At 43.7% G+C, this 23,830-nt stretch overlaps 1 protein-coding gene across 2 annotated transcripts in view; it reads right to left on the reverse strand.

The window, feature by feature from the left end:
- Positions 1 to 3,263: 3,263 nt before the first annotated feature.
- Positions 3,264 to 23,830, reverse strand: part of ISOC2 (isochorismatase domain containing 2) — a 210,737-nt gene continuing 190,170 nt past the window's right edge. For both annotated transcript variants that reach the window (XM_078654925.1, XM_078654924.1), the window contains exons 3-6: positions 18,440 to 18,652; positions 5,704 to 5,774; positions 5,460 to 5,577; positions 3,264 to 3,649 (exon numbers count right to left, since the gene is read on the reverse strand). In XM_078654925.1, coding sequence (XP_078511051.1) covers positions 3,569 to 3,649; positions 5,460 to 5,577; positions 5,704 to 5,774; positions 18,440 to 18,652 — 483 coding nt within the window. In that variant the 3' untranslated portion in view covers positions 3,264 to 3,568. The remainder of the gene's footprint in view (positions 3,650 to 5,459; positions 5,578 to 5,703; positions 5,775 to 18,439; positions 18,653 to 23,830) is intronic.

Consider the following 23,830-nt stretch of genomic DNA (forward strand, 5'->3'; position numbering starts at 1 on the left):
CCGGGTGTTCAACTATGCTGACGATACACAGCTGCTGCTGGGCATAGATGACACAGCACAAGCCCAGGCACACGCGCAGGATATACTTAGATACACGGTCCACTGGATGTCCACCAACCAGCTCAAAATTAACCCAGAAAAGACAGAGGTGCTGATAATACCATCTAAGTGCTCCTCCTGGAGCGATATGTACTGGCCCCAGGAGCTGGGCCCAACCCCACAGCCAGCAGCCACGGTCAAAAGCCTGGGTATTAAATTGGACAGTGGCCTCTCAATGACCAACCAGGTTTCCACCGTGGTTGGCACTTGTACAGGTCTTCTAAGACAGTTGCGCAAACTAGTCCCTCTTCTCTCCCAGTCGATGCTACGCACAGTGGTCTCGGCCACCATAGTGTCAAGGCTTGACTATGGCAATGCGCTCTACCTAGGCCTGCCAAAAATGTTAACAAACAGACTTCAGGTAGTCTTAAACGACGCCGCTAGACTTATCTTCAACCTTCCGCGGAGAACGCATGCCTCTCCACTATTAAAAAGTCTACACTGGCTACCAACTGGACAGAGGTCTGTTTTTAAAGGCCTCTGCATAGCCCACAAAGCCATCTACGGGAAGGCCCCGACCTACATCAAGGAACGGATCGAGATATATAGACCGGAAAGAAATCTCAGGTCCTCTGATGCCAAACTCCTTGTATGTCCTCGTTTTAAGATGGCTACAATGGGAGGGAGATCTTTTTCGGTTTTATTACCGAACCTTTGGAACGCCCTGCCTGAAACACTCCGAAAGGAGGGGAATCTACTCCGCTTCAGGAAAGCCTTGAAGACCAACTTGTTCAGAACAGCACTCAGTCTAGCTTAGGCACTCCACCGTTTTATATCTCGGATGTTATGTTCTGTGGTCAAAGCGCCCTGAGACCTGTAGGTGACCCGGCGCTATATAAACCATTAATAACAATAACAATAACAATAAAGTTAATATTTTATTAAAAGGAATATTTTGTTTAAGACTTAAAAAACATACAAAATCACAGTTATGATCAGCAAAACACTTTAAAATGTCATTCATACAATGCAAAGGGAAATGAATCAGCTAGTGATACATTGATCTATTATGCATCTACAATTATATGTTGATCCTTAGATTGTGCCTGCAGATGTGTTCTAAAGTTATATTTCCATATGATGTGCAATAGTAAATGACAAGCTGGCACATGCATCAACGTAGGCTTTTGCGATTCCTAAATAGTGATTTTTAAGGAATCGCTATTTAGGGATCGCAATAGCCTATGCATGTAGGAATCGCTATACAAATAGCGATTCCTAAACATTCCTTAATTGCTACTCGCAAATTGCTAGTCGCAATTAAGGAATGCTGTCCCATTCATTCCTATGGGCCTGCAGGCCCATAGGAATTAATTGGAGATTGCATGAGCAATTTGTGAGTATCAGTAGGTACTCGCAAATTGCTCATGCAATTTCAAGGGTCCAAGGGTGTCAAAATGACACCCTGTTGCACCCTGAAATTGATCTCTGCACATATGTTGCACACACACATGCCCTAAGGGCATGTGTGTGCGCAACATGAAACTTTGAAAAATGCACAAAAGTGCTTTTTTCAAAATTTTTGCAAATTACCATGAAGTTTAACTTCATGGTAATTTGCTACTCCTATTAGCGAAATCGCTAATTTTTTAACTTTCATGCATTGCATTTAAGGAATCTCAATTTGTGATTCCTTAAATGCAATTGCAATTTAAGGAATCGCAATTTAGAGATTCCTTAAATTGCGATTTCTGCATTTGGGATGATGCATCATCCCAAATGCAAAAATACCGGTGGCAAAGGGGCGGATTCTGAGATTCTGCCCGTTTGCGACCGGTATTTGGTTTGATGCATGGGGCCCAAGGTGTTTTGTCTTACATATGTTGTTGTCTCTGTTATGCTGGTCATAACGGTATTTGTAACTTGAGCTGATTAATTTCCCTTTGTATTGTATGAATTGTATTTTAAAGTGTTTTTCTGATCATAACTGATTTTGTATGTTTTTTAAGTCAAACAAAATATTATTTTTAATAAAATATTATTTGACTGTATGAATTTAAGTTGCTATTTTATAATCAGTAATAAGATAAAGTGTGGGGGTGTATAAATATGCAAAAGGCATAGTGCAACAATTGTGCATTTAAAACATATTGTCTAGTCAAGGAGATTATCTTTTTTCTTATGAAATAGGATACAGTGAAATATTAGAAATAGAATGAAAGAAGGGGCAGAAAAGCAAACCCCATAAAAAAAATATTAAACTTGGTTTTCAATTCTTAAAAAGAGTCAGTGGGGCAGGATACATGCAAAGAACGCAAAGCTGTTTACCTCCCGATATTGGTGCATGGAGAACATGGTAAAATTGTTTAACGTCAAAGAGAAAAGGGAGGCAACAACAGATGTGGAAGTATTCACAAAGCACAGAAAAACAGAAGAGAGAACAGAGGCATGGCAAAAAAGGTCGGGGGGTACAGATAGAATGAAGAAACCCAGTTAAACCAAAACAATATCACACAAATTAACACTTAAAAATGACTTCCAGTTCACCCAGAATGTTTACAACTTTGATGAGGTTAAAGAACATTATTCATATATTTAATAAACAGAAGGAATCTAAGACACTAACTACATGGGCGATGTATTTAAAAATGCAGGAGATTGGTCATGTTGCTAAGGGAAATTAATTAGGCATAATCTGAAAAGGGGCAAATTCAAGTGTTGGTGAATAGTCATATGAGGGAAAATTGAATGCATGTATTGCTGCTGCACGTTGCACTAACTCACAACAGGCTAATATCAAATAAATATGCACTCCTTTATTAAACTGGACGTTCTAAAAAAATATATATGTAAGCGACATCCTGTCACCTAACCAGGACTAACGAGCAACAAATGTACCGAAGACATTTATGGCGCACACGGAACATTTGTGAATATGCAAATTCAAGCAAATGTAATATCTGGCAATCTTTCTGACAGAATGGCGATATATTTTAAAGAAGGACATGGCTTGGCCCTTGATCATGGGAATAAGGAAGGTGAAACAGGAAGCAATAGCTTTCATTTCTGCAAACAAAGTAACTTGAAGATCCCTTTAGGAGTGGCCATGAAGATGATGAAAAGATGTCGCTGGCTAGAAGTACATGGAAACCAAAAAGTAGTCTCATTACTGAGTAATTGCATAAAAAGCAGTATTTTGTTGAAAAATTATGGGAACAGGTGCACATTTTTAATATATTTTATTAAAATTAAGTGTATGTGTATGTCTGCACCATAGTGAAACATTATATTTTTGAACCTCTGTTTTTGGTGTGCACTCTTTAAGAATTTGTAGTTGCAGAGGAAAAGCCTGTGCTAGTTTTCGTGAAAAGAGCTGAAGAGTTCTCCTTGAAATATTGATGAAATTAAATTAGCCATACATCCATTATTGCATCAGCATTTTCATTAAACAGTCGGTCCGCATCACAGATTTCCCCGATCATACGGTCATTTGCTGAATTATTCATCCATCTTGTCCCTGGTGATTTGTTTAAGTGCAGAGGGGGTTCTGGCCCGCGAAGAAGGCGAGAAGTCCACTGTCGGGAGCTGGCTCCTTTATTATCTTCTGAACCTTGAAAGGAAGCAGTAAACAGAGATCAGGTGGGCCTCCATAGACTGGCCATCAGGGGCTGGCACAGTGATCTCAGAGATGAACCTCAGCATGGCACCAAGAGTCAGGCTTCATCGCCATGGGCTAAAACCTGATCTCTGGTGGCCAAGAACAGTTTTTTTCAAAAAGCACTTATCATTGCGTAGTGACATTTACATGGCGCAAACCTTGCTTGGAGCAACGGGGTGATGTGCACTATGAGTGGAGATTGGAGAGGATACAAGATCGTGTACATTAAGTCGGGAGTTACATCTTTGGATTACGCAAATACGTTTCACATACTTACACTCAGAGAAACAAAATTGAGTGATTTTCCAATAATCACATCATTTTCAGCCGTGACTGGGATTTTAGCGTAGGTTTTGAGGTCCCAAGGACCACAGCTAGCCACATCCCCTAATCTCCTCCCCATTCAGCCTGAGAAGGTTAAATAATGTTGAACAAAAAGCCTGGTGCAGCTGGAGGTGTCAGTCTGTTTCGAGGTGTCCCACAGACCAATAGATCCGCCTGGCAAATGGTACAGTGGGGAGAGTACCCATCCATGGGTAGATTGGGTAAGGGTGCAGAAAGAAGGAAGCAGGAGGTGACATCCCAAAACAGAGTAAGAAAAGAAAAACGAAGCGGGGAGGTGACATGGGGTAGGCGGGGGAGCAAAGGAAGGTAAGTAGAGGCTGTGCCAAGGAAGGTGCAGTGGGAGAGAAAGAGGATGAGACAGAGCAGAATGTACAGATTGGCGGTCAACGGACACAGGGGAAGAGTGTCAAGAGATAAGCGAATGGTGTCGTTGGAACAGAAGTAAAAATTAACACAGAAGAGGGAGGGAAGGGAATCAAAGACAGAGAAGGGGGTGATTGAGAGATGCATTAGATAGTGATGATACAGAGAGCAGATAGAGAGGAGCTGAATTTGGATAGGTCAGGAGAAGCGCAGAAGAGGGAAAGAACGTCATATGACATGGATATGGAGTGAAAAACAGCAGCACAGCACCAAGGATGCTGGGTTTACAGACAGTGGACTGAGGTCACATAAAACATTGGCAGGGACAAGAGTGCAGTATTAGTGTGAGCAGAAGGCCAGGTTGACTGACCCAGACCTGCATAGTGTTTATATGCGAGAGAAGCAATGCCTACAATGATGTACGGGTGGGGACAGCGGCAAACCTCCATGCTGCACAATGGGCTACACCTTTCACTGGCCCAGTGGAAGATGGGATGCCCCGAATCCTTGAAGGTCTCCCAGTCTTTTGGCCAATGAGCTTGGCTGCACTTCAAACATCCAGATTGGCTTAACTGTTAAGACTAGCGGATTGGTCCCAGGGACCTAAATAAAATGCCCTGTTGCCTGCCAGGGGCGTGAAGGTTGTGGGAAGTTACAGCTGCTTTGATTGGCTACTCTGTGATTAATTAGAATGTTTCCTGCATTCAGGACAAACCAATAGCTCACAGTGCATCCCATCACACGGGAAGAAAACCCACCCAGGCTTCCTGGATCGCCATTATGGTTTACGAGGGACACAGGGCGCTTAATGCAGGGCAGATGGAAATCTATCATTTTGTCTAGACAGATGTCAATAGTAAAATAACATGCATTCCATTGAGGGACGGGCGTAAGGGGATTTAGTAGATTCCACATTTGCAGTCCATAAAACAATTTACCTACCTCATTGTTTATATAAAACAGAAAGAATGTAGAGAAAGGGTGGCAAAATCCTAGACAGGTAGAGCGAATGATAAGAGCGGGATCTCAAAAGTGAAATGCAGGCAAGCCTTACCTCCTTGAACCTAGGGTGGGCAGCATCCTGGACGAGCTGCAATATCGCCCCTTCGCTGGTGGTGAGGAAGGCGCCACTCTGCTTTACCCGGGAGAGGGCGAAGAGCCGGTCCACCTGGCTGACAAAGAATAGAGACCTTGATTCACTTTTTAATCTCTAAATTCTGAACGGATCCAGTTCATCAGGTACAGGATGAAGGACCGGTTAGGGAGGTGGTGGCTGCCACATTCGTTTCGGTTATTACCTTCGGGACGAGCAGGCATCTGCCACGACATGGACATCCAGGCCTTTCTCCAGCAGGCTGAGAGTAGTGCTCTGAAAAGGAAGCAGAGGAGAGTGATGGCAGCAGAAGACACTAGACGCCGAGCTTAATCAGCATTTTCGGGCTGGGGGTGGTGGTAATATTGTAAAGCTGCTGAATGGATGCGGGATGATGGGAAAAAAGATGGGAGCGGATAAAAGTGCCAGTGAGGTATAAGGGTACTCACCAACAAAGGTCAGCCCATGCTTGTGTATGGGCAGGTTCAAGGCGTGTGATCTCCTTTGCCTTATGGAAAGCTACCTCTTCGTTGCAATCACTGCACACTAAGCGCTGAGCATTTGGCGCTATGTGGATGAAACAGCGTTCATCTTAAGTAGCAGACATTTCTGCTAATATTCAGCTCTTTGAGATGGAGTTATGTAGTATTGGCAGTCTGGCCTTTCTGCCACACCCATAATCGCATGAAGTTTAAGCAATTACCTTTCACCCCTAACACCCACGAATGCTTTACAAGAAGAAAGAGACCAGTACTATCAACCAACCAATGGAGGTATTTTGTTGTCTTTATGGAGGATTTAAAGTGGAGTTCCTTTTGATTCATGACCCTAATGACACCTGAATACAACCAAATATGCCTCATCAGGTTGAAGTGTCGACCAACCAGTTTTAATATTAGATAACTTTTTGCTTCCTCTGGGTCTGCTCCAATTAAGAGACTCAGATCTTCACTGAGGACACAAGAACACTTGAGAAGTGTGCAGCGAGGCTCTTCAGGCCTTCTTGGTGCCCTAAGAACTTGGGTCCGGCTGTATAAACCGAAAGAGACGTGGGTGTTTGATTGTTACAGTAACCAGTGCATATACCAGCTCAAAGGCCATCCTGGGTTCTCTAAGAAACTACTTCAAAGTCCTGCTGAGGAATTGATGGAGTGCAGAACAAGCTACTTACCTTCCATAATGCTCTTTCTGGTACAGACTCTATCAAGCAGCAGATTTTTCACCATTTGAATATTCCCCAGGTCTCAGACTGGTCTGGAAACTTTTCAGCAGCACATCTACTCGCCAGAGGATGGTGGCATGCAACTCTGCACTAACTCAGTTTTGCCTCAGAATAACGTCCAGAGCCCATAAGGGTGCAAATTCTGAGCGCTCACGCTAGTTGCTTTTAAGGCTGTTTGCACCCCCAGATGCAGAGACCCAATAGCAAATTGGTGTGGCCCGTGGGCAGATTCCTAGTCTTGAGATCTTATTAATGAATCGAGTCCGATCACAGAACGGGGAGGATGGGAGAGTCGGTGAGGAATATACCAGCATTTGTAAAATGCACAGCTACCGCTGGAGAGGTGTCCCGGCGCTGGGGGCCGTTGGGAAGATTAAGCGAGTTATTGCCCAGAGTCACATGGTGCTGGGCTAGCCTTTCACCAGCGATCGAACCGTGAACCCCCGTGGTCCGGAGTCAGGCACCCTGGCCGCTGCGCTACACCTCTTCCCCATAAACCTTTCAAAAAGTTAATTAAACTGGAGACTTAACCAATAAGGGCTAATCTGGCAACCGCAATTAGGCCGAATTAGCCAAAAGGTACCCTTTAACTGCGCCCAGAGCAAGGCATTGCCCAGCTAAGGACAAAGCAAAAAACAAAATGTCAGATAACTGTGCATGGAGGGGCCTATCTGCTCTGGAACTGCACCAAACCACAAATTTGTCCCAGGAGTTTGGGATACCATAGTCTCCATGCCCAATCTGGGGCTACTAGGATGACTTGGTCTCTGTTGGTCCTGATTTTCTTGAGGACTCAGGGCAGGAGTGGTAGAGACAGACAGGCATACAGGAGTCTCAATTCAACTCAAGACTGAATGCATCTCTGAGCAAGAGTTTACATTGCATGTTCTCGGCTGTGACAAACAGATCGAGCCAAGGTTCTCCCCATTCATGGAAGAGACCTTGTGCCACCTACAGGTGCAACTGCAGCTCTTGATCCGCACGGTGCCAACTGCTGAGCTTGTCCACCTTGGCATTCAATGATTCTGCCAGGTCATTCACTACCACGAATATTCCTTGGTGGTCCAGCAATTTCTAGAGGCTCAGGGCCTCCAGGCACAAAGTCTGCGACCCCACCCTGCATTGTTTGTTCTAGTGCCATATGATAGTGGAGTTGTTCATGTGCACCTGTACCAGTCCCCCTTGATGGAAGGAAGGAATGCTTTCAACACCAATTGGATGTTCCTTAGCTGCCAGAGGGTACTATGGAGCTGGGACTCTGTGGAAACCAGAGGCCTCTGATCTCCACCTCTCCCAGATTACTATCCCAACCTAGAAGTAATGAATCAGTCACCAATTTCAGCTCTCTGTGGGGAAAGGAGAAAGTGGTCTGCCGATGACCTAATTGTGGTCTAATAATCACCATTGTAGATCATTTGCAGATTCCTCCGAAATCTGAACGCGGTTAGAGGTGCCTCCTTGATGTTGGGCCCAATGAGACTCCAGATTCAATTGCCGAGTTTGCATGTACCACCTAGTGTGCTTGACCGGCAGGGTGCAGGAGGCCATAATCAAAGAACCATCAGAGCTGACTTTACTAAAATCTAGGACCGAAGTTGAAAGTTCAGTATCATAGCTTGAATGTCCTGAACTCTCTTTCCCGAGGGGAAAGCACAGAGTTGAATCATTCTCGAAATGGTTCTAATGAAGGAGAGCATCTGAGGAGGAGTAAAGCATAACTTTGGCATGTTGATAGTGAACCCCAAAGATGATAGGAGGTTCACCATAGACTGGAGGTGAACCTGCCTTCAGCAGCCTGTCATCGAGGGAGGGGAAGACTGGCAACCCTGACCTCCAAAGGAGTGCTGCTACTACCACTATCACTTTCATGAATACCCTAGGGGCAATGGTGAGACCAAATGGGAGCACAGCAAACTAAAAATGCCCCTGTCCCACCAAGAAACCCAGGTAAGGCCATTGGTCCTACAGGATGGGTATATGGAAATAGGTATCCTGCAGGTCCAATGCCAGCATACGATCTCAGGGTCAAGGGCAGATAAGACCTGGGCAAGTGTGAACATTAACATTTTTTTTCTTTTGGAGAAAGACATTGAGAGGGTCCAGATCTAAAAAAGGACAAATCTAGGGCACTAGAAAGTATCAGAAATAACAACCATGTCTTACTTCTGGCATGGGCACCCTCTGGATAGCCCTTTTGACCAAAAGGGCTTTCACTTCTTGCCGCAAAATGGACAGATGCCCTCCGTTTCTGATGGGGCTCAAACTGTGGCAGCTAGAAAATTAAAGATAGGGCATACCCTTGCCTAACAATTTATGGAAGCCATCTGTACAATGTTATGGCCTGCCAAACCAGCAAGTATGATTTGAGCCTTTATCCCACTGGATGGCTGTGCTCCGCTAAGGGAACACTAAAAGGGTGTGCTAGGTAGGGGCTGCTGGGGGTTAACAGACTGGGCAGTTCGGGCTGAACTGTTCCCACAAGGAGCAGGGTCACAGCTGATTTGCATATGGCTGAGTAAAAACCGAGGCAGCATGATGAGAAAAAGAAGACCGCCCTGGCTGGAAGACAACCAAACGCAAGTACAATGGCGGCAGCAGTCGCTGGGGTGACGGTAGTGGGGGTGTCCGGCAGCAGCAAGGAGCCCCAACTTGTTCAAGACACTAGCATTATCGCTAATAGTGGGGGAATGAGAGTGAAAAGCACTAAACCGGCTGCTTTAATAGAGGAGAAAACACGCTGGGAGGGGAAAAATGCTCCTACAAATAAGGGGATTGATTGTACAGAGCCCAACCCGGGTTTAGAGCCATTGACTGGTCCAAAAATTAAAAAGAAATCGAACAATAAGGACAACAAGGATGAAGAAGAGAACATTCTATCTGACAAGAACCTAACATTGGCAGATATCCATAAAGAGAAAATCGATAAAACTGAGACTAAGACTAAGAATTATGATATGCAGGGGTTAGACAAAGAGCCTGGCGCAAACATTGACTCATGCTCTGATTTGTTAAACATTGCTTTGGAAACTCAGCTAGGGAGCAGAGCTACTACACCCAGCGATGGCAATTTGACTACGCGAAGTATAGAAGAAACAGAGGAAATGCAAAGTATGGCTCACAATCAAAAAAAACAAAAAAAAAGGGTGGATGAGTTTACTACCACTAATACGGAACAAAATGAAAAAAGGGAGAAGGAATTTGGTTTAACGCAGGAATCTACAGCTGCAGCTGATGAAGACTCTAATTTAGAGTACGAGGAGCTGACAGACGACGAGGGAGCTGATGAAGCACTTAAAACTCTACCAAATAAGATAATTGCTTCAAGGAAAATTAAGATGAAAGTTAAAACCAAGCAAAAAAATGTATTATTAAAGACAGTCAACAAGGAACCTTTTGGAAATAAAAAAAGTCGTCTAATTGATGATAGTCCTCTGAGAAGATGGATGGAGGCTAAGGGAGGGGTTAAGAACATGGCCTTAAGACTGTCAGGTGCCAGCCCCGACGAGGGGTCCAGCACTCAGGGGGCTCAGGGGGCTAATAAAACTAACCCTGTAGATTTCACTGGTGATTCTAATCTGGATGGCGTACTTATAAATCAAGAGACTTCACAACATGCGGCTTTGACCGATACAGAGTTGGCAACTGGGGTTTCCCCAATAAGTATAACTTCATCTCCTACTCATATCTACAATACCCCTTCTACTCCGGCTACGTACAATAAAGAGGCGAATAAACCGAAAGACCAGGGTCTTGAATTCACTATTCTTGACTCTGATCAATTGAAAGAGAGTACTGAATCTATAATATCAAACCGGAAAAAAACCCAGATACTGCAAACAGGAACTTCTACTGAAAATATAGGCAATAGTCTTGAAGAAAATGATACAGAGCAGAGGTCAAACGACTCTATTAACGAAAATCAAGACACGCCAACCGATCCCGGATTGCTATCTGGAGCAAGACCTCCACAAATGGTCTCACAGGATTACTCTAATCTCCCTAACCCCTCTAATTTCCCTAATCCCACTAATTTTCTAGATCCAACAAAGACATTTATGGAATCAATTATGCAGACTCTCCTAGAGCAAAGAGCGGAGATTCAACAGCAATATTTGCAACTTAGAGAAGACAATACTAAGATCCAAGAAACTATGAGCGTAATTTGCCAAGGCCTGGGAGGCGTGACAAAGGAGATCGAAGACATCAAACAGCGTATTGTCGAAGTGGAAGAAGACGTAAATAAGACCTCAGTGACAGTAAAACAGAATACATCAAGAGTCTCTAAGTTAGAAGTTAAAGTCGAGGATTTGGAAAATCGCGCTCGGAGGCAAAACCTTAGACTATTTGGCATACCAGAAGGAATGGAGGGGTCCGACCCGAGGGCATTTATGGTGAAACTTCTCCAGAGAGCCTTCACGGATCTTGCTGATTGGGACTGGGATTCTCAGCTACAGAGAGTTCACAGATTGCCTTTGACACAGAGAAGTACTAGCAGCAAATTTCCTCGACCATTCTTGATTTATTTTGGTAACTTTCTTTTGCGGCAAGCTGTATCACTGAAAGCAAGGCCTAATAATCCCGTGACTGTGGACAACCTAACTTTTTTTGTGAAATCGGATCTAAGTAAGGGCACTATGGACAAACGCTGGGAGCTTAGGAAGTTGATAGATGTTTTAAAGAATTTGGGATGCATGGTCTATCTCCAAGAGCCTGCTCGTCTTAAGGTCATACGAAACGGCCATGTGGTTTTCTTTACAGATCTTGAAGCCGCGGAACAAGCTCTGGAAAAGTTCTCTAGGGAAAATGAAAGAGATAAACAGAGTGAAAATGAAAAAGAATAAGTAGATATATGTGAGGGGGGGGGAAAAGAAAAAGGAAAGGGAAGGAAAGAGGGAAAAAGGGGGGAAAAATAAAGGGAAAAAAAAAAAAACTGTAATATGCTAATGACAGTATCTAGTCTTCTGTCTGTCTGTCTTTCTGAGTTTTGTGAATTTAATTCTTTTTTTTGTTGCAAGACATGACATGACATCAATGTTCCCCCTTTTTCTTTTCCTTTTTTTTTTTTTTTAAATGGGCCCAAATGGTTCTAGATTGGAGGTATGAGTTAACAAGGAGTAACTTAAGTGGTGGCATGAGCGGACTATCATGCTAGCGTCTTCACTCTGCTGCCTCTACAGCGGCAGCTCAAGATAGAGGGGTGCTCCCCCCTAAGGGACGGGTGGGTGCGAGGGCTAGGTTGGGGTCCTTGCTGGGGAGGGTTCGACCCTCTGGGGTGGGGAACAAATGTGGGGGAAAAATGGATTGCAGGATTCGACCGTTTTTTAAAGTCTAGTAAGGAAAACTTAATTTATACGAAAGGGGTAAAGATAGTGGGGAGTAATTTGTATTGGAAGATCATGATATCAATATGTCTAAACTAAGAATGCTAATTTGGAATGTTGACGGTTTAAATAGTAAAAACAAAAGGAATTTAGTAAAAGAAGAGATTAAAATGTATAATCCGAATATAGTCTTGCTTTCAGAGACACATGTAAAATATCAAGACCGCAAGTTGCTTTCACAATTGAGTTATGATTTGGTGGTATGCTCTACTCTAAATGAGACTATTAGAGGGGTAGCTATTTTAAAACAACGAGGTGCTTGACTAGAAACAATTGAGACTTCTTCAGATGCCCGGGGTAGGTGGGCAATTGCGCAGATACAATGTGACAATGTTAAAATAGTACTATGTGTAGTATATGGACCAAATATTGATGATCCAAGAGTTTTCGAAGAGCTAAGTTTAGAGTTATTGGAATGGGAAGGAGAAATTATAATAGCAGGGGATTTTAATTGTACTATTGATTATAAAGTAGACTCTACCGGGCAAAGCAAACATAAAAGAATGTACAAAGTTAGAACAGCAATCTTAGAATTAGCCAGATTGAACAATGTCAGAGATGTATGGCGATCAAAAAACCCTTTGCAGGCAGGCTTCACTTATTATTCTGTACCACACAGATCCTGCTCAAGAATCGATATGATTTGGGCTTCTGAGCAAATTATAGACAATTGTCTGATTGACATTTGCCCTAAAGTCACCTCTGATCACAATCCTTTGCTATTTGAAGTCACACTTAAAGATCAAATAAAAGAACCACGCAAATTTACCTTCCCGAGACATTTATTAGTAGACACAAGATTTACTACCCTACTAAAACAGCATATACAGGAGTTTATCTCAATCAATATCAACTCGGCTAACATAAACGTGGTGTGGGATACATGTAAGTGTAGTATTAGAGGTTTTGCCCACCAATATATACTTAGGCAAAATGCTGAGAGCCGCTATAATAATAAACAAATAATTGCTAATATACGGAATATGGAAATATGCCTGGCAGAGGCAACACGCCATGCAAAGAACAATATTGAAGGGATTAGGCTAAAGCTGGCGAGACTACAAGCTGGACTAATAAAAACTTTGAGAGAAAGATACAGTTCCAAATTACAAAAGTATAAATTTGATCAATATGAAGGTGGCGATCGTATTGGGAAATTACTGGCCTTTAAAACCGCGGATAGGAAAGCTAAAACAAAAATTAAAGAAATAGTGGGTATGGATTCAAATACGTACGACCGAACGGATCAAATATTATGCCAGTTTGTTAAATTTTACCAACAACTTTATACACCAGAGGCTGTACCAGCTAAAATAGATATAATACAATACCTAGATAAATACTTAACTTCATCTCAAGCACTAAATACAGAAACACTTCAACAACTCAACTCAGAAATAACATTAGATGAAATAAAACGCGCCATAGATAACCTACCTTTAGGGAAGGCGGTTGGAGAAGACTGCCTACCAGTTGAACTCTATAAACTCTGCGCCCAAGAACTACTGCCCTTATTAGAGAAAGTGATAAACTCAATTAGTGTCTCCAAACAAGTCCCTTCTTCATGGAAAATAGCGAAAATTATATTTTTTTTGAAAAAAGGGAAACCGGAAAAAGAATGTGGGTCCTACCGACCGATTTCTTTACTTAACTCTGATGTTAAAATTTTTTCTAAGATTCTTGCAAATCGGCTAGCTCCTACCATGCCATCTATTGTTAAACAGCACGGTTTTGTAATTGGAAGGGATACTACCACGCATATTAATACATCAATAATAGCCTTCGATGTAGCTGAGGTTGCACACACCCCGCCCGGTATGATTATGTTAGATGCGGAAAAGGCATTTGACCGAGTGGGGTGGGAATATCTGTGGGAAGTATTAAAGAAATTGGGGTTTTCCGGGTCTTATCTGGATTGGGTTATGTCTCTCTATGATGAACCTTTGGCTTTGATAAGCTATGGAGATAAAAACTCAGCGAACTTCAAAATAGCAAGAGGTACGAGGCAAGGTTGCCCCCTTTCCCCACTACTTTTTGCTCTTTCTTTGGAACCTTTTTTAAATGCGCTAAACGACCAAGTTAATATTATTCCAGTGAATCATGGGGGCATAGCTCTTAAATTAACGGCGTTTGCTGACGATATAGCAATTTATACAACCGATATTAATAAGGCGATGCCAGAAATTATCAATGAAGCACAAAAATATGGCTTAATATCGGGTTATAAATTGAATGTGAATAAAACCCAAATTATAGCTAATTATACTCCAGATATCCATATTTACGACACTTGTAGAGAAGCTACCTATTTAGGTATTAAATTAATGGCCAAAGTAGGGAAAATTTTGGAAACAAATTATGAGACATTTTTAAAAGAAACTACTGCAACTCTCAAAAAGTGGCATAAAATCCCTCTTAGTTTATTAGGCCGACTTAATATGATTAAGATGAAAATACTACCTAAATTACTTTATTTGTTTAGAGCCATACCATTACAACCGAATCAACTTTTTTTTTAAAAGGCTAGACGGTATATGTAGCAGCTTTATTTGGGGATACAAAAAGGCACGCAGGGCTATTACATTTTTGACATTGCCAATATCGAAAGGGGGACTTGTTTTCCCGGATTTTAATTTATACTTTTTGGCTACCTTTTTTTTTCGGATAAGGAGCTTACTAAAAAACGAGCCTTCTCTATTTTTTTATCAGTATTTGTTGGGTGCTGACTCTAACCAATTCCTGCTTCGCACACATGATCCAAATTATTTCGAGCGGGTTAAATTTAAGACTGCTAAACATGCCATAAAAATTTGGAATAAAATCATGCACATTAGTCAGAGTTCATTTTATAATACTGAACTTAGGCTATGGAATAATCCGGGTCTTCCGGATATCTTTTCGGATGGGACAGGGAATCGTTGGATTAGTTGTGATATTACCACATTAGGCGATATATTTGGAAGCAATGGTATGCTAGATTTTGAAACTTTGAAAACATTAAATGGTTTAACGAATGATATGCACTTTAAATATCGTCAGTTGAGAGACTTCTTTTTTAACAAAATGAAAATAACGGCAGTTATGCAGTCTGATATTGTAGAGTGCATATACTCTGATAAAACCAAATCACTCATAAAGTTGGGATACCAAGTTCTAATTAAAGACAAATGTGAAAATACTACTAAAATTGCAACTAAGTGGTCTCGCCGTCTAAATTGTGACATAAACTCAAGGCAGATCGGAAATGCCCTAACGCACTTAAGCGATGTTGTGCACTCCTCTAACCTAAGAATGCAACTGTATAGGACTATCACCGAGCTATATTATACACCACAGAGAATTTCCTCATGGACACAAGGGAACCAATCATCTGACAAAACGAAATGTGCGAAGTGTAATACTTATGCTGTCGGCATAGAACATATGCTCTTTTCTTGTCCAGCATTTTCTAGTTATTGGAAGGGAATAATAGACTATCTCCAAGCTAGTCAGATAAAGATACCTGAATTATCTCCTCAGTTGGTCTTATTAGACATTTATGAGACCAATTGTCCTAACCAGGATCTTATAACAATTTTGTTAGCTTGCGCAAGATTAATTATAGCAAGAGCATGGATCTCTAAGGATACTCCAACCGTAGCTGAGTGGTTAGTATTGGTTATCGAAATTAGAACCATGGAACTCACACTTGCCAAATATAGAGGACCAAAATCTCTGGCTAGAAAGGAAAAGATCTGGAAACTATTTTTTGAAGTATAAGAAACGGGGATTGTTAAAGGCTTGTTTGTGTGCTAAGTAATAGTTGTATTAATTGTTTTCCTGAATTATTTCCTTTTTTCCTTTATTAATTCATCTTTCCTCCCTATGCCCCCTACTAGCTTCTTCATATATTATTTCTATTACTTTTTCTTTTCTTATCTTTAAATCCTCACTATCTTACCTTCTATACTACAATTATTGTAAATATACGTTTTTCAAGGTCATTGGAAATTGTACTTATGTATCACTTTTGGTTTTTGTCGCTTCCTGCAATAATAAAAATATAAAAAAATAAATAAAAAAAAAGCATGATGAGAAAAAGAATGATGGGTTGGGATGCTACCTCAGACGACTACCAGTAGTTAGTTAAAGTGCAAGCAATCCACCCATTACTTTTTTGTATACTTTGGGGTCTCCCAAAATGGGATGGTACACCCAGACGTGGGTCCCGTGCTTACTGTGCCACTACAGCAAAGCTATACCAGTTCCAGGTTGCTTGGATTACGGTTTGGTGTAGACCTGGCCTGGCAGTTCGAGCTGGACTGTTCCCAGGAGGAGCAGTGTCAAAGCTGATTTGCATATGGATGGGTCCAAACTGAGGTGACATGGTGAGCAAAAGAATGATGGTTAGGGATGCTACCCAAAACTATTGCATGAGTGCCATCACATTTTATGTGTTTAATGCCTGGGGTTAGTCTTGCTTGCAGAAGCCTGCACCACCAAGCTTTCAGGGGTGCTGGGGGTGCTGAGATAAAAATGCAGGGTCATCTGGGGCAGGGCCGTGGCATCATGCAATCTGGCAGTTGACCTAGGGGCCAGAGCAAGGTTTGGCCCATGCCCCAAACCAGATACTAGTAAGGGCCATGTTAAAAGGTAAGAGGGGCTCAGCTGAAGGACTTCTGCTGAAGGACTTCTGTACAAACCCTGTACAAACAAGGTGGGCAGCTGAAAGTCAAGGACTTTGGCTGCCCTTTGCATTACCATGGCTCTCCTCAGAGTCAGGAACAGGGGTTAAAAAGAATCCCAACTTAGGGGAGGTATCATGGCCACTAGCCACTTGTAACACATCATACCAATTATTTTCTTGGTATGGCTGACCAATCTCATTACACACATCCTAATCACTGTTCAAATCCATTCCAAACAGGGAGTGCAGAGTATGTGTTCTCCTTTGCGAAGGCTCAGGTAGAGGAAGCGGTGCCAAAACATTCGCCAGGCACAGCCTTCTAAAATTCGGCATGACTGGCCAATCTCCTCACCCACATCGTAATTGTGGGCCATATCTGTGTCAAACAGGGAATGCACAGTATGGGTTTCCCCTTGTGAAGGTTCAGGTAGAGGAAGCGGTGCTAAAACACTGGCAAAGAGCAGCCTCATAGAGGTTGAACCAGCGCCAACTTTGAGTCAGAGAGTAGAATGGCCTCTTAATCATACGACATTAATGGATTCAACATCCGCAAAGTTCCACCAACTGGCATGAACCTTGCTGTCCGAGGAGGAGTTGGAACTAGTGTATGAGGGAGCCCCGTGGTGGGCTCTGAATACCACTGGTGGGTTGCCTAGAGCAAAGCTACCGGTGGCTTTTCAAATGGAGAGCCTCTCGCCCATGGGGCCCAAAGGCACACCAAAGGGGGTTAGCAAGCATCCAAACAGACAGAGCTTGGCTGGCCTTGTGGAACTTTTTAATCTGTTATGGAGTGGCACATGGCCCCGGAAACTCAGGTTGTGCCGGAACAAATTGGGGATAGGTTTAGACGTTGATCAACCGGGGCGGAAAGAGAATATAGCACCACCTGTGCCATCTCAAGAGAGTGAAAATGGCTGGAAGGGGCAGAGTCCGCTAAGATTTCTTGTGATTATTCTGCGATTTACCTTATGACTTTGACTGAAATTAAGACCGACCTCTGGAACAACTCCTGCAACTTCGGGATTTGGAATGGGAACAGGATGGCAACTTTCGACTTGGAGCAGTCCTGTTGTGGAGTCTTCTGGTGCTTGGCGATGGAGAGTTTCGCCTCGCAGCCTTGTAAGGTCTTTAGGTTCATCGACATGCAATCACTGCAGGCCTAGAGTCGTGACTTGACTCAAGGCACCACAAGCAAACCTGATGAGGGTTTGACACAGATGTTTGCAACAGTCCTACAAGGTTTAAAGCCTGTTCTTTTGTAAGGTGGCATTTCCCTTGCCCACTGTGTCAACGTTTGAGGTAATTGTTGTCTCAAAGAGATGAGAGATAGCTCTGGATCCACGTCTGGTGGCACAAAAAGAAAGGAACAGACGTCATTGTGTGGAAATTGCACCTATATAGTCTCCACTCATCATTTCCAGAGCAAAAATGTGTCAGTGTGGAAATACACGGCATCCCCTACCTGTGCTCAGAGGACTTGCTGAAAAGTTTCCAGTCTAGTCTGACTTAGGAGGAATATACAAAAGGTGAGGAATCAGAGGCTAGAAGTGTCTATCAAAAATAATCAATCCAGCATCATGTGCAGACATGAAGGACTTGTAACTCAAGGCGCTTCCTCCAGATTTAAATAGATATGTAGTCTTCATACACAATCTTGAAGGTCTTGACATACCATGATGCAGGCTTGTGCCTCTATGCCGCACAGGATGACCGAGCGCAGATCAGGGATGGCACCCAGCGCCTCTTCCACTTCGGGTACCAGCATGCTGAAGCAGGTCTTGGAGTACTTCTTCAAGCCGTCTGCACCGAGCTCTGGCACAGTGGGTCCCAAGCCTTTAGGATATTGCTCTGTCACAATCACTGGTATGTCCAGTACTTTTGCTGCCTGTAAGGTAAAAAAAGACAAATTGATTGAGGTGTGGAGTGGTTATAAGAAGTGATAGAAAAAAGGGATCAGGTCTGAACTGAACAAAAGAAAGTCAGGTTTGCTCTGGTGACCAGTTCTATATTGGTAGCCATGCTTTTATACGACTGCAGCAATCGTAACATTGGAGTGAGAGCACTTCATGACCAGTACTCTCACTGTCCTTGCCAGTGATGTCAGAGGTTTCAATCCATCACCAGTGCACCACAGCACCTCTATGACCAGAGACATCACAGCTGTTTCAATGCACAATCTGTGCACCACAGCGCATCGTTGCATGACCAGTGACAGGTCAGCTATTCCCCCCAAGATGAACAATGTTATTGCTCTTTCCTGCAGTGATCTGTGACCATCACAAGTGATGTCCGATGTTTCACTCCATATCTCCACCATAGCCGTTTCACGCCACGGCTAGTGATGCCACAGCTCTTTCATTCCATGACCCATGCATTGCAGCTCCCCCGCTCCACAGCGAGCGATGACAGTCTTTTACTTTACGGTCCTAGAACATAGTTGTGTCACCCAAAAACCAGTGATCACATTCTTTCATTTTTTGATCTACAAAGCATAGAGGTTGCACTCCATGACTAGTGATGTCAGACTTTTACTGTATGACTCAGCACAATAGCAGTTACCCTTCACTACAAATGATGTCACGTCTTTCACTCCTTGGTCTGTGCACCAGAGATGTTTCACCCCATGAAAAGTGGCGCCAGAGCTTTCCCTGTGAATTCTGCATTCAACAGCTGTTTCATCCCATAACCTGGGATGTCACAGCTCTTTCCCTCTACATTACATGCACTATAGTTGTTTCAACCTATGATCGATGGTGTCAGAACACTTTTTACAATAAGTGCACCACGGCTGGATCATCCCATGACCGGTGATGTCTCCACTCTTTCATTCCAAGCATCAGACCTGTTTCACCCCAAGATCAGTGGTATCACAGCTCTTTCACTCTATGATCTGTGCACCACAGCCATTTCACCCCATGACCAGTGGCATAATTGCTCTTTCACTCTATGATCTGTGAACCAGCAAGAGGCAGAGTGGAGATGCAGGGGCTCTAAGGAGGGGTGAAAAAACATTGTTAACAAGTAAAGACCTGTGAAGTACTGGGGTGCGGCTGCTATAAGAAAGACGCCAGACCAGCCAGCCCACAGCAGCTTGCGTGTAGGGAAGCTTTCTCAGCCCGGGCTGACACATACGGTGGAGGGGGGTGGGGGGGGGGGGAGCGGAGGGGGGGCTGAAGCTCTTTGAGCCCTATGGGTCAAGTGAAGCCGCGGATCTTTAGCAGGGCCGGACTGGCCGTAGCGGGCACCGGGCAATCCCCCGGTGCGCAGCACGGGTGGGGGCCGGTTTTGGGCCCCTGGGGGCCGATTTTGTTACAGGGCCTCTTATGCAGCACAGCTGCAAAATCGTCCCTGTAACAAAATCGGCCGAAAACCGGCCCTGGAAAGGGCTTGGCAGCACCCCCTACCACTTTGCCAGGGCCAGTTTTGGGTCCAAGTCCGGCCCTGATCTTTAGTTCCAAGGAAAGTGACCTATCGCTCTTTCACTTAACAGCCAGTGATCTGCGAGGTAAAATCGGATTAAGAAAACCAAGATGTGATGTGGGAGGCGGGAGCAGGTTCACTGTTTTTTACTTTGTACATATTTATAATCATACATACCTACAGTTTCAAATATAGAATTGGAAAGAAATAAGTGCCAGAATTTTTGGAAACGCAGCCCATAAATTAATCCAGGACATCCGGTTCTATGTACAGAATATGAACCACTGAAAATGAGTATTCTGATTCAACGAGCATGATTTTACAGACAGAATTTCAAACCATTTCTCTTTTTTGGGGTTATTTTATTTTAATAATAGGGACACCCCACATTTATACACTTTCTCCCTCTTTAAATACTGCTACAAACACATTTTCAGTGTCAGCCATTTTTTATCTGTTAAGGTATGAAAAGATATTGTTGGCTCAGAAATCAAAAAATCTAGCACAAAAATAAAAATAATGTATGCGAAGATCATGCAAAGGTAACACGGATCCCAAAACAAGAGACAGACCGGCCACTGTGGAAATCGGAACATTTCCTAACAGGTCAGTGCCCCTGGGTGACCAGAAGGGCGGGACAGATGAATCACACCTCAGGTCGAACAATAACTGGCAAGTAACCAGTTTGTCTCTGCGTAGATCTGCATTTTGTCCCCTGGCAGTCTGTTGCGCAGTCTACAGACCACGAAGCCCTCTTGCGTATTCCTGATTTTAATAAGCACAAACACATTCATTTTTTATCTTCGCGGTGGCAGCAATTCCTGCCAGGGCCTAATTTGTTTGGAACATAAACTGATTAAAAAAAATTGATTAACACTTGGGAGTAAAAAGAGGAGCTGCAAATGGCTTCGTTAATGAAGGTTTGACGGGGATCCGTCATCACAGCAGCGCCTCCAAAGCGGGGCTTGGTTACGGCCCTGTTTCCATCTTAAAAGTGCTCGATTATTTAGATAAGAATGCTAAAGATAAATCCCAGCCAGCCAGGTCATCTAATCGTGCACATTAGTCATGGAATATCCTCAAGGTGCTAAAGAGAATTTAGGGTAAGAATTTACAGCTTAAAATCTTCAACCCTACTGTAGATTGTCCACAGCACCTAGAGCTGCAAGCATCCTAACCGCGTCACTAGTGCCAGCCCTCGCACTGCCCACCTGTGCCAACCGCTCACACTGGCTACTAGTGCCAACCTTTCACACTTACCACCAGTGGGAGCTCCAAACTGTTCACCAGTACAATATTTTCATGCTGATTACCTGTGTACTCTTGGCACACTGTCCAGCACTGGAAGCGTCTCAGACTTCCTCCAGTGACGATTTTACTGCCAGCGTTCCAATCCACCCCCAACGGATAGTTTATTACAGTGCCCATCAACACCAAATTCTTGCACTACCCAGAAATACAGTTCTACACAACACCCCCCCTAACCCCCCCCCTCCGCAGAGTTTTTATCATGGTGCACCCGACCCCACTGCTCACTCTACCCTCCATTACCAGCTTCATAGCTGCCAAGGTTTCAGATTGCTTATGTGTGACATTTTCATAATTTCAGTGTAATTATGAGTGACATTTCAACGACTATGAGTGACACTTTCAGACGCGTAAGATCGAGTAATGAAGATGAGGTAAACATATCAATATCAGAAGTTACAGCCATCTGAGCAACAAGAAATTCTAATTAATAAAAACTGCTGCAAAAGCCCCATAAATAGAAGGGCAGTAACCAGACACAGACTGCATTCCTTAGTAACTGAGGGCACGCAGGCACTACTGCGCCTGCTCAGAAATGCCAAACCTTTTCTGTGTTAAAATGAAAAGAATGCTACCTTGGTTTGGGCCATACAAACATACCTCTGTGCTGGACGTTTGAGCTCTAGTTCCATATTTGCGTCTGGTATGGTCCAAGACACTATGCCTGCAGAGATGCCACCCCTACCTTAGATGCAGAGAGTCAAGAATCATGGCCGTACTATTTTGGGACCTACAACTGTTTTGACCATTGCATGGCAAGGGGCTAGAGACACTGTTAGGTGCGGAGGTTTGGTATTGCAGGAACCAGAAGACTGCAGTAGACTCTGCGTGGCAGGTTCAGGTTGGGACCCACCGCGGCTCCCACTTCTTTAGTCCGGGGCTGTCCTCGGTGAGTCTGCTGCTGCCCAGTGAATGTTTCTCCTAACTCTCTCTCATACAGCACACCACGAGCAACCCGCCAAAGCATAAAGTCATTGGACAGGCCATAACACCTCCGCATAATTCGGGCAACCTCAAAACCCTCGCGCTCACCGTCGCATCATACCCTCACTCCACAGTTGAACCACCAGGGTGTATTTAATGTGCAAAGCCATCTTTCCGGCATCCTAAGACCCTCAGACATACCAAAGTCTCTGCCCGCTGAGTCCCACAATGGAGCAGCACCAACAAAGGCAACAGTTAGGGGTTACAAACGCAAAAACGTTTAAATTGGGGGCATAGTTCAGACGTAATCCACAAGAAGGCACCGTTACCTCTTTATTTCTTTGCATTATGTTCCTGACTGTGAGGCCGCAGCAATCGCCGATCACTGTTCAGTGACGTGAGGCTCGGCTGTAACTGAATTAGTCGCGGTGCCGGGCACATTAGATTTTTGACTGCAGTGCACGCGGCAACCCTGTCCAGTGGGGAAAGCAGAAGGACGCAGCGATACACGCTCCATGACAAGAGTGCCACCGCTTTCTCCCATAACAAACTCCCCGCCGGTTTCAGCAGCAGGGCGTGACTGTACATCCCCTCACCCCTCGCGGCACAACGGTGACGTTATAAAATAAATCTGTCCTACAGGAAATGAATCAAATACAATGTAGCAGTGAGCCTCCTGCCAGCAACAGTCTTAGCTCAGCTACAAGGTCCAAACCAGCAGGAGCAGCGCACACATGGCAAGGGCGGTGGGGTGGCAGCTACCAGTAACAACAACGCCGCAATATTAGTTTTAGGCAGTGCTTCATGAGGCTTACACACTATGGAAATTATGCGTGACAATGCATTTCAGTGTGGTGATGCGGAGCACCACACTGAAATGCGTTGGTGTCACACCTGATGCGTGACACTTGGCAGGACTGCAACTTCCCTGAGTGCCCGCCAGTGAGACTTCCCCAACACTGCCAACTGGAAGTAGGCTCTCACACTGGTCACCAGAGCCAGGCAAAATACTCACTAGTGCAAACCTTTCAAATGGTCTACAAATGGCGAAATTCAGTGCCATCTTCCCAATCTATGAACAAGAAGGGGTTGGGCCTATTTAATGCACCCACACTAGGCCTCAACTATATATAACAGAACTTTACGGTGTATGGGTGCTACAGTTCATTTAAAAACTACAAAAACAGGACCACCATATTGGATTTAGTGGTCTTTTGGCCCGATGTAGGTAATAGTGAAATACCGAATTCTAAATACCGAATGTTACCAATTCGGTATTTAGAAATCAGTATTTCAGATGTAGGTAAGAATTCGATAAAAAAAAAACGAATTCTTAATATTCGTTATTACCAAATCGGTAATTGAGATTTGGTAATAACGAATACCTGCCCATAGGAATTAATGTGAAGAC

This window comes from Lissotriton helveticus, chromosome 7, assembly GCF_964261635.1.
Source record: "Lissotriton helveticus chromosome 7, aLisHel1.1, whole genome shotgun sequence".
Lineage (NCBI taxonomy): Eukaryota > Metazoa > Chordata > Amphibia > Caudata > Salamandridae > Lissotriton > Lissotriton helveticus.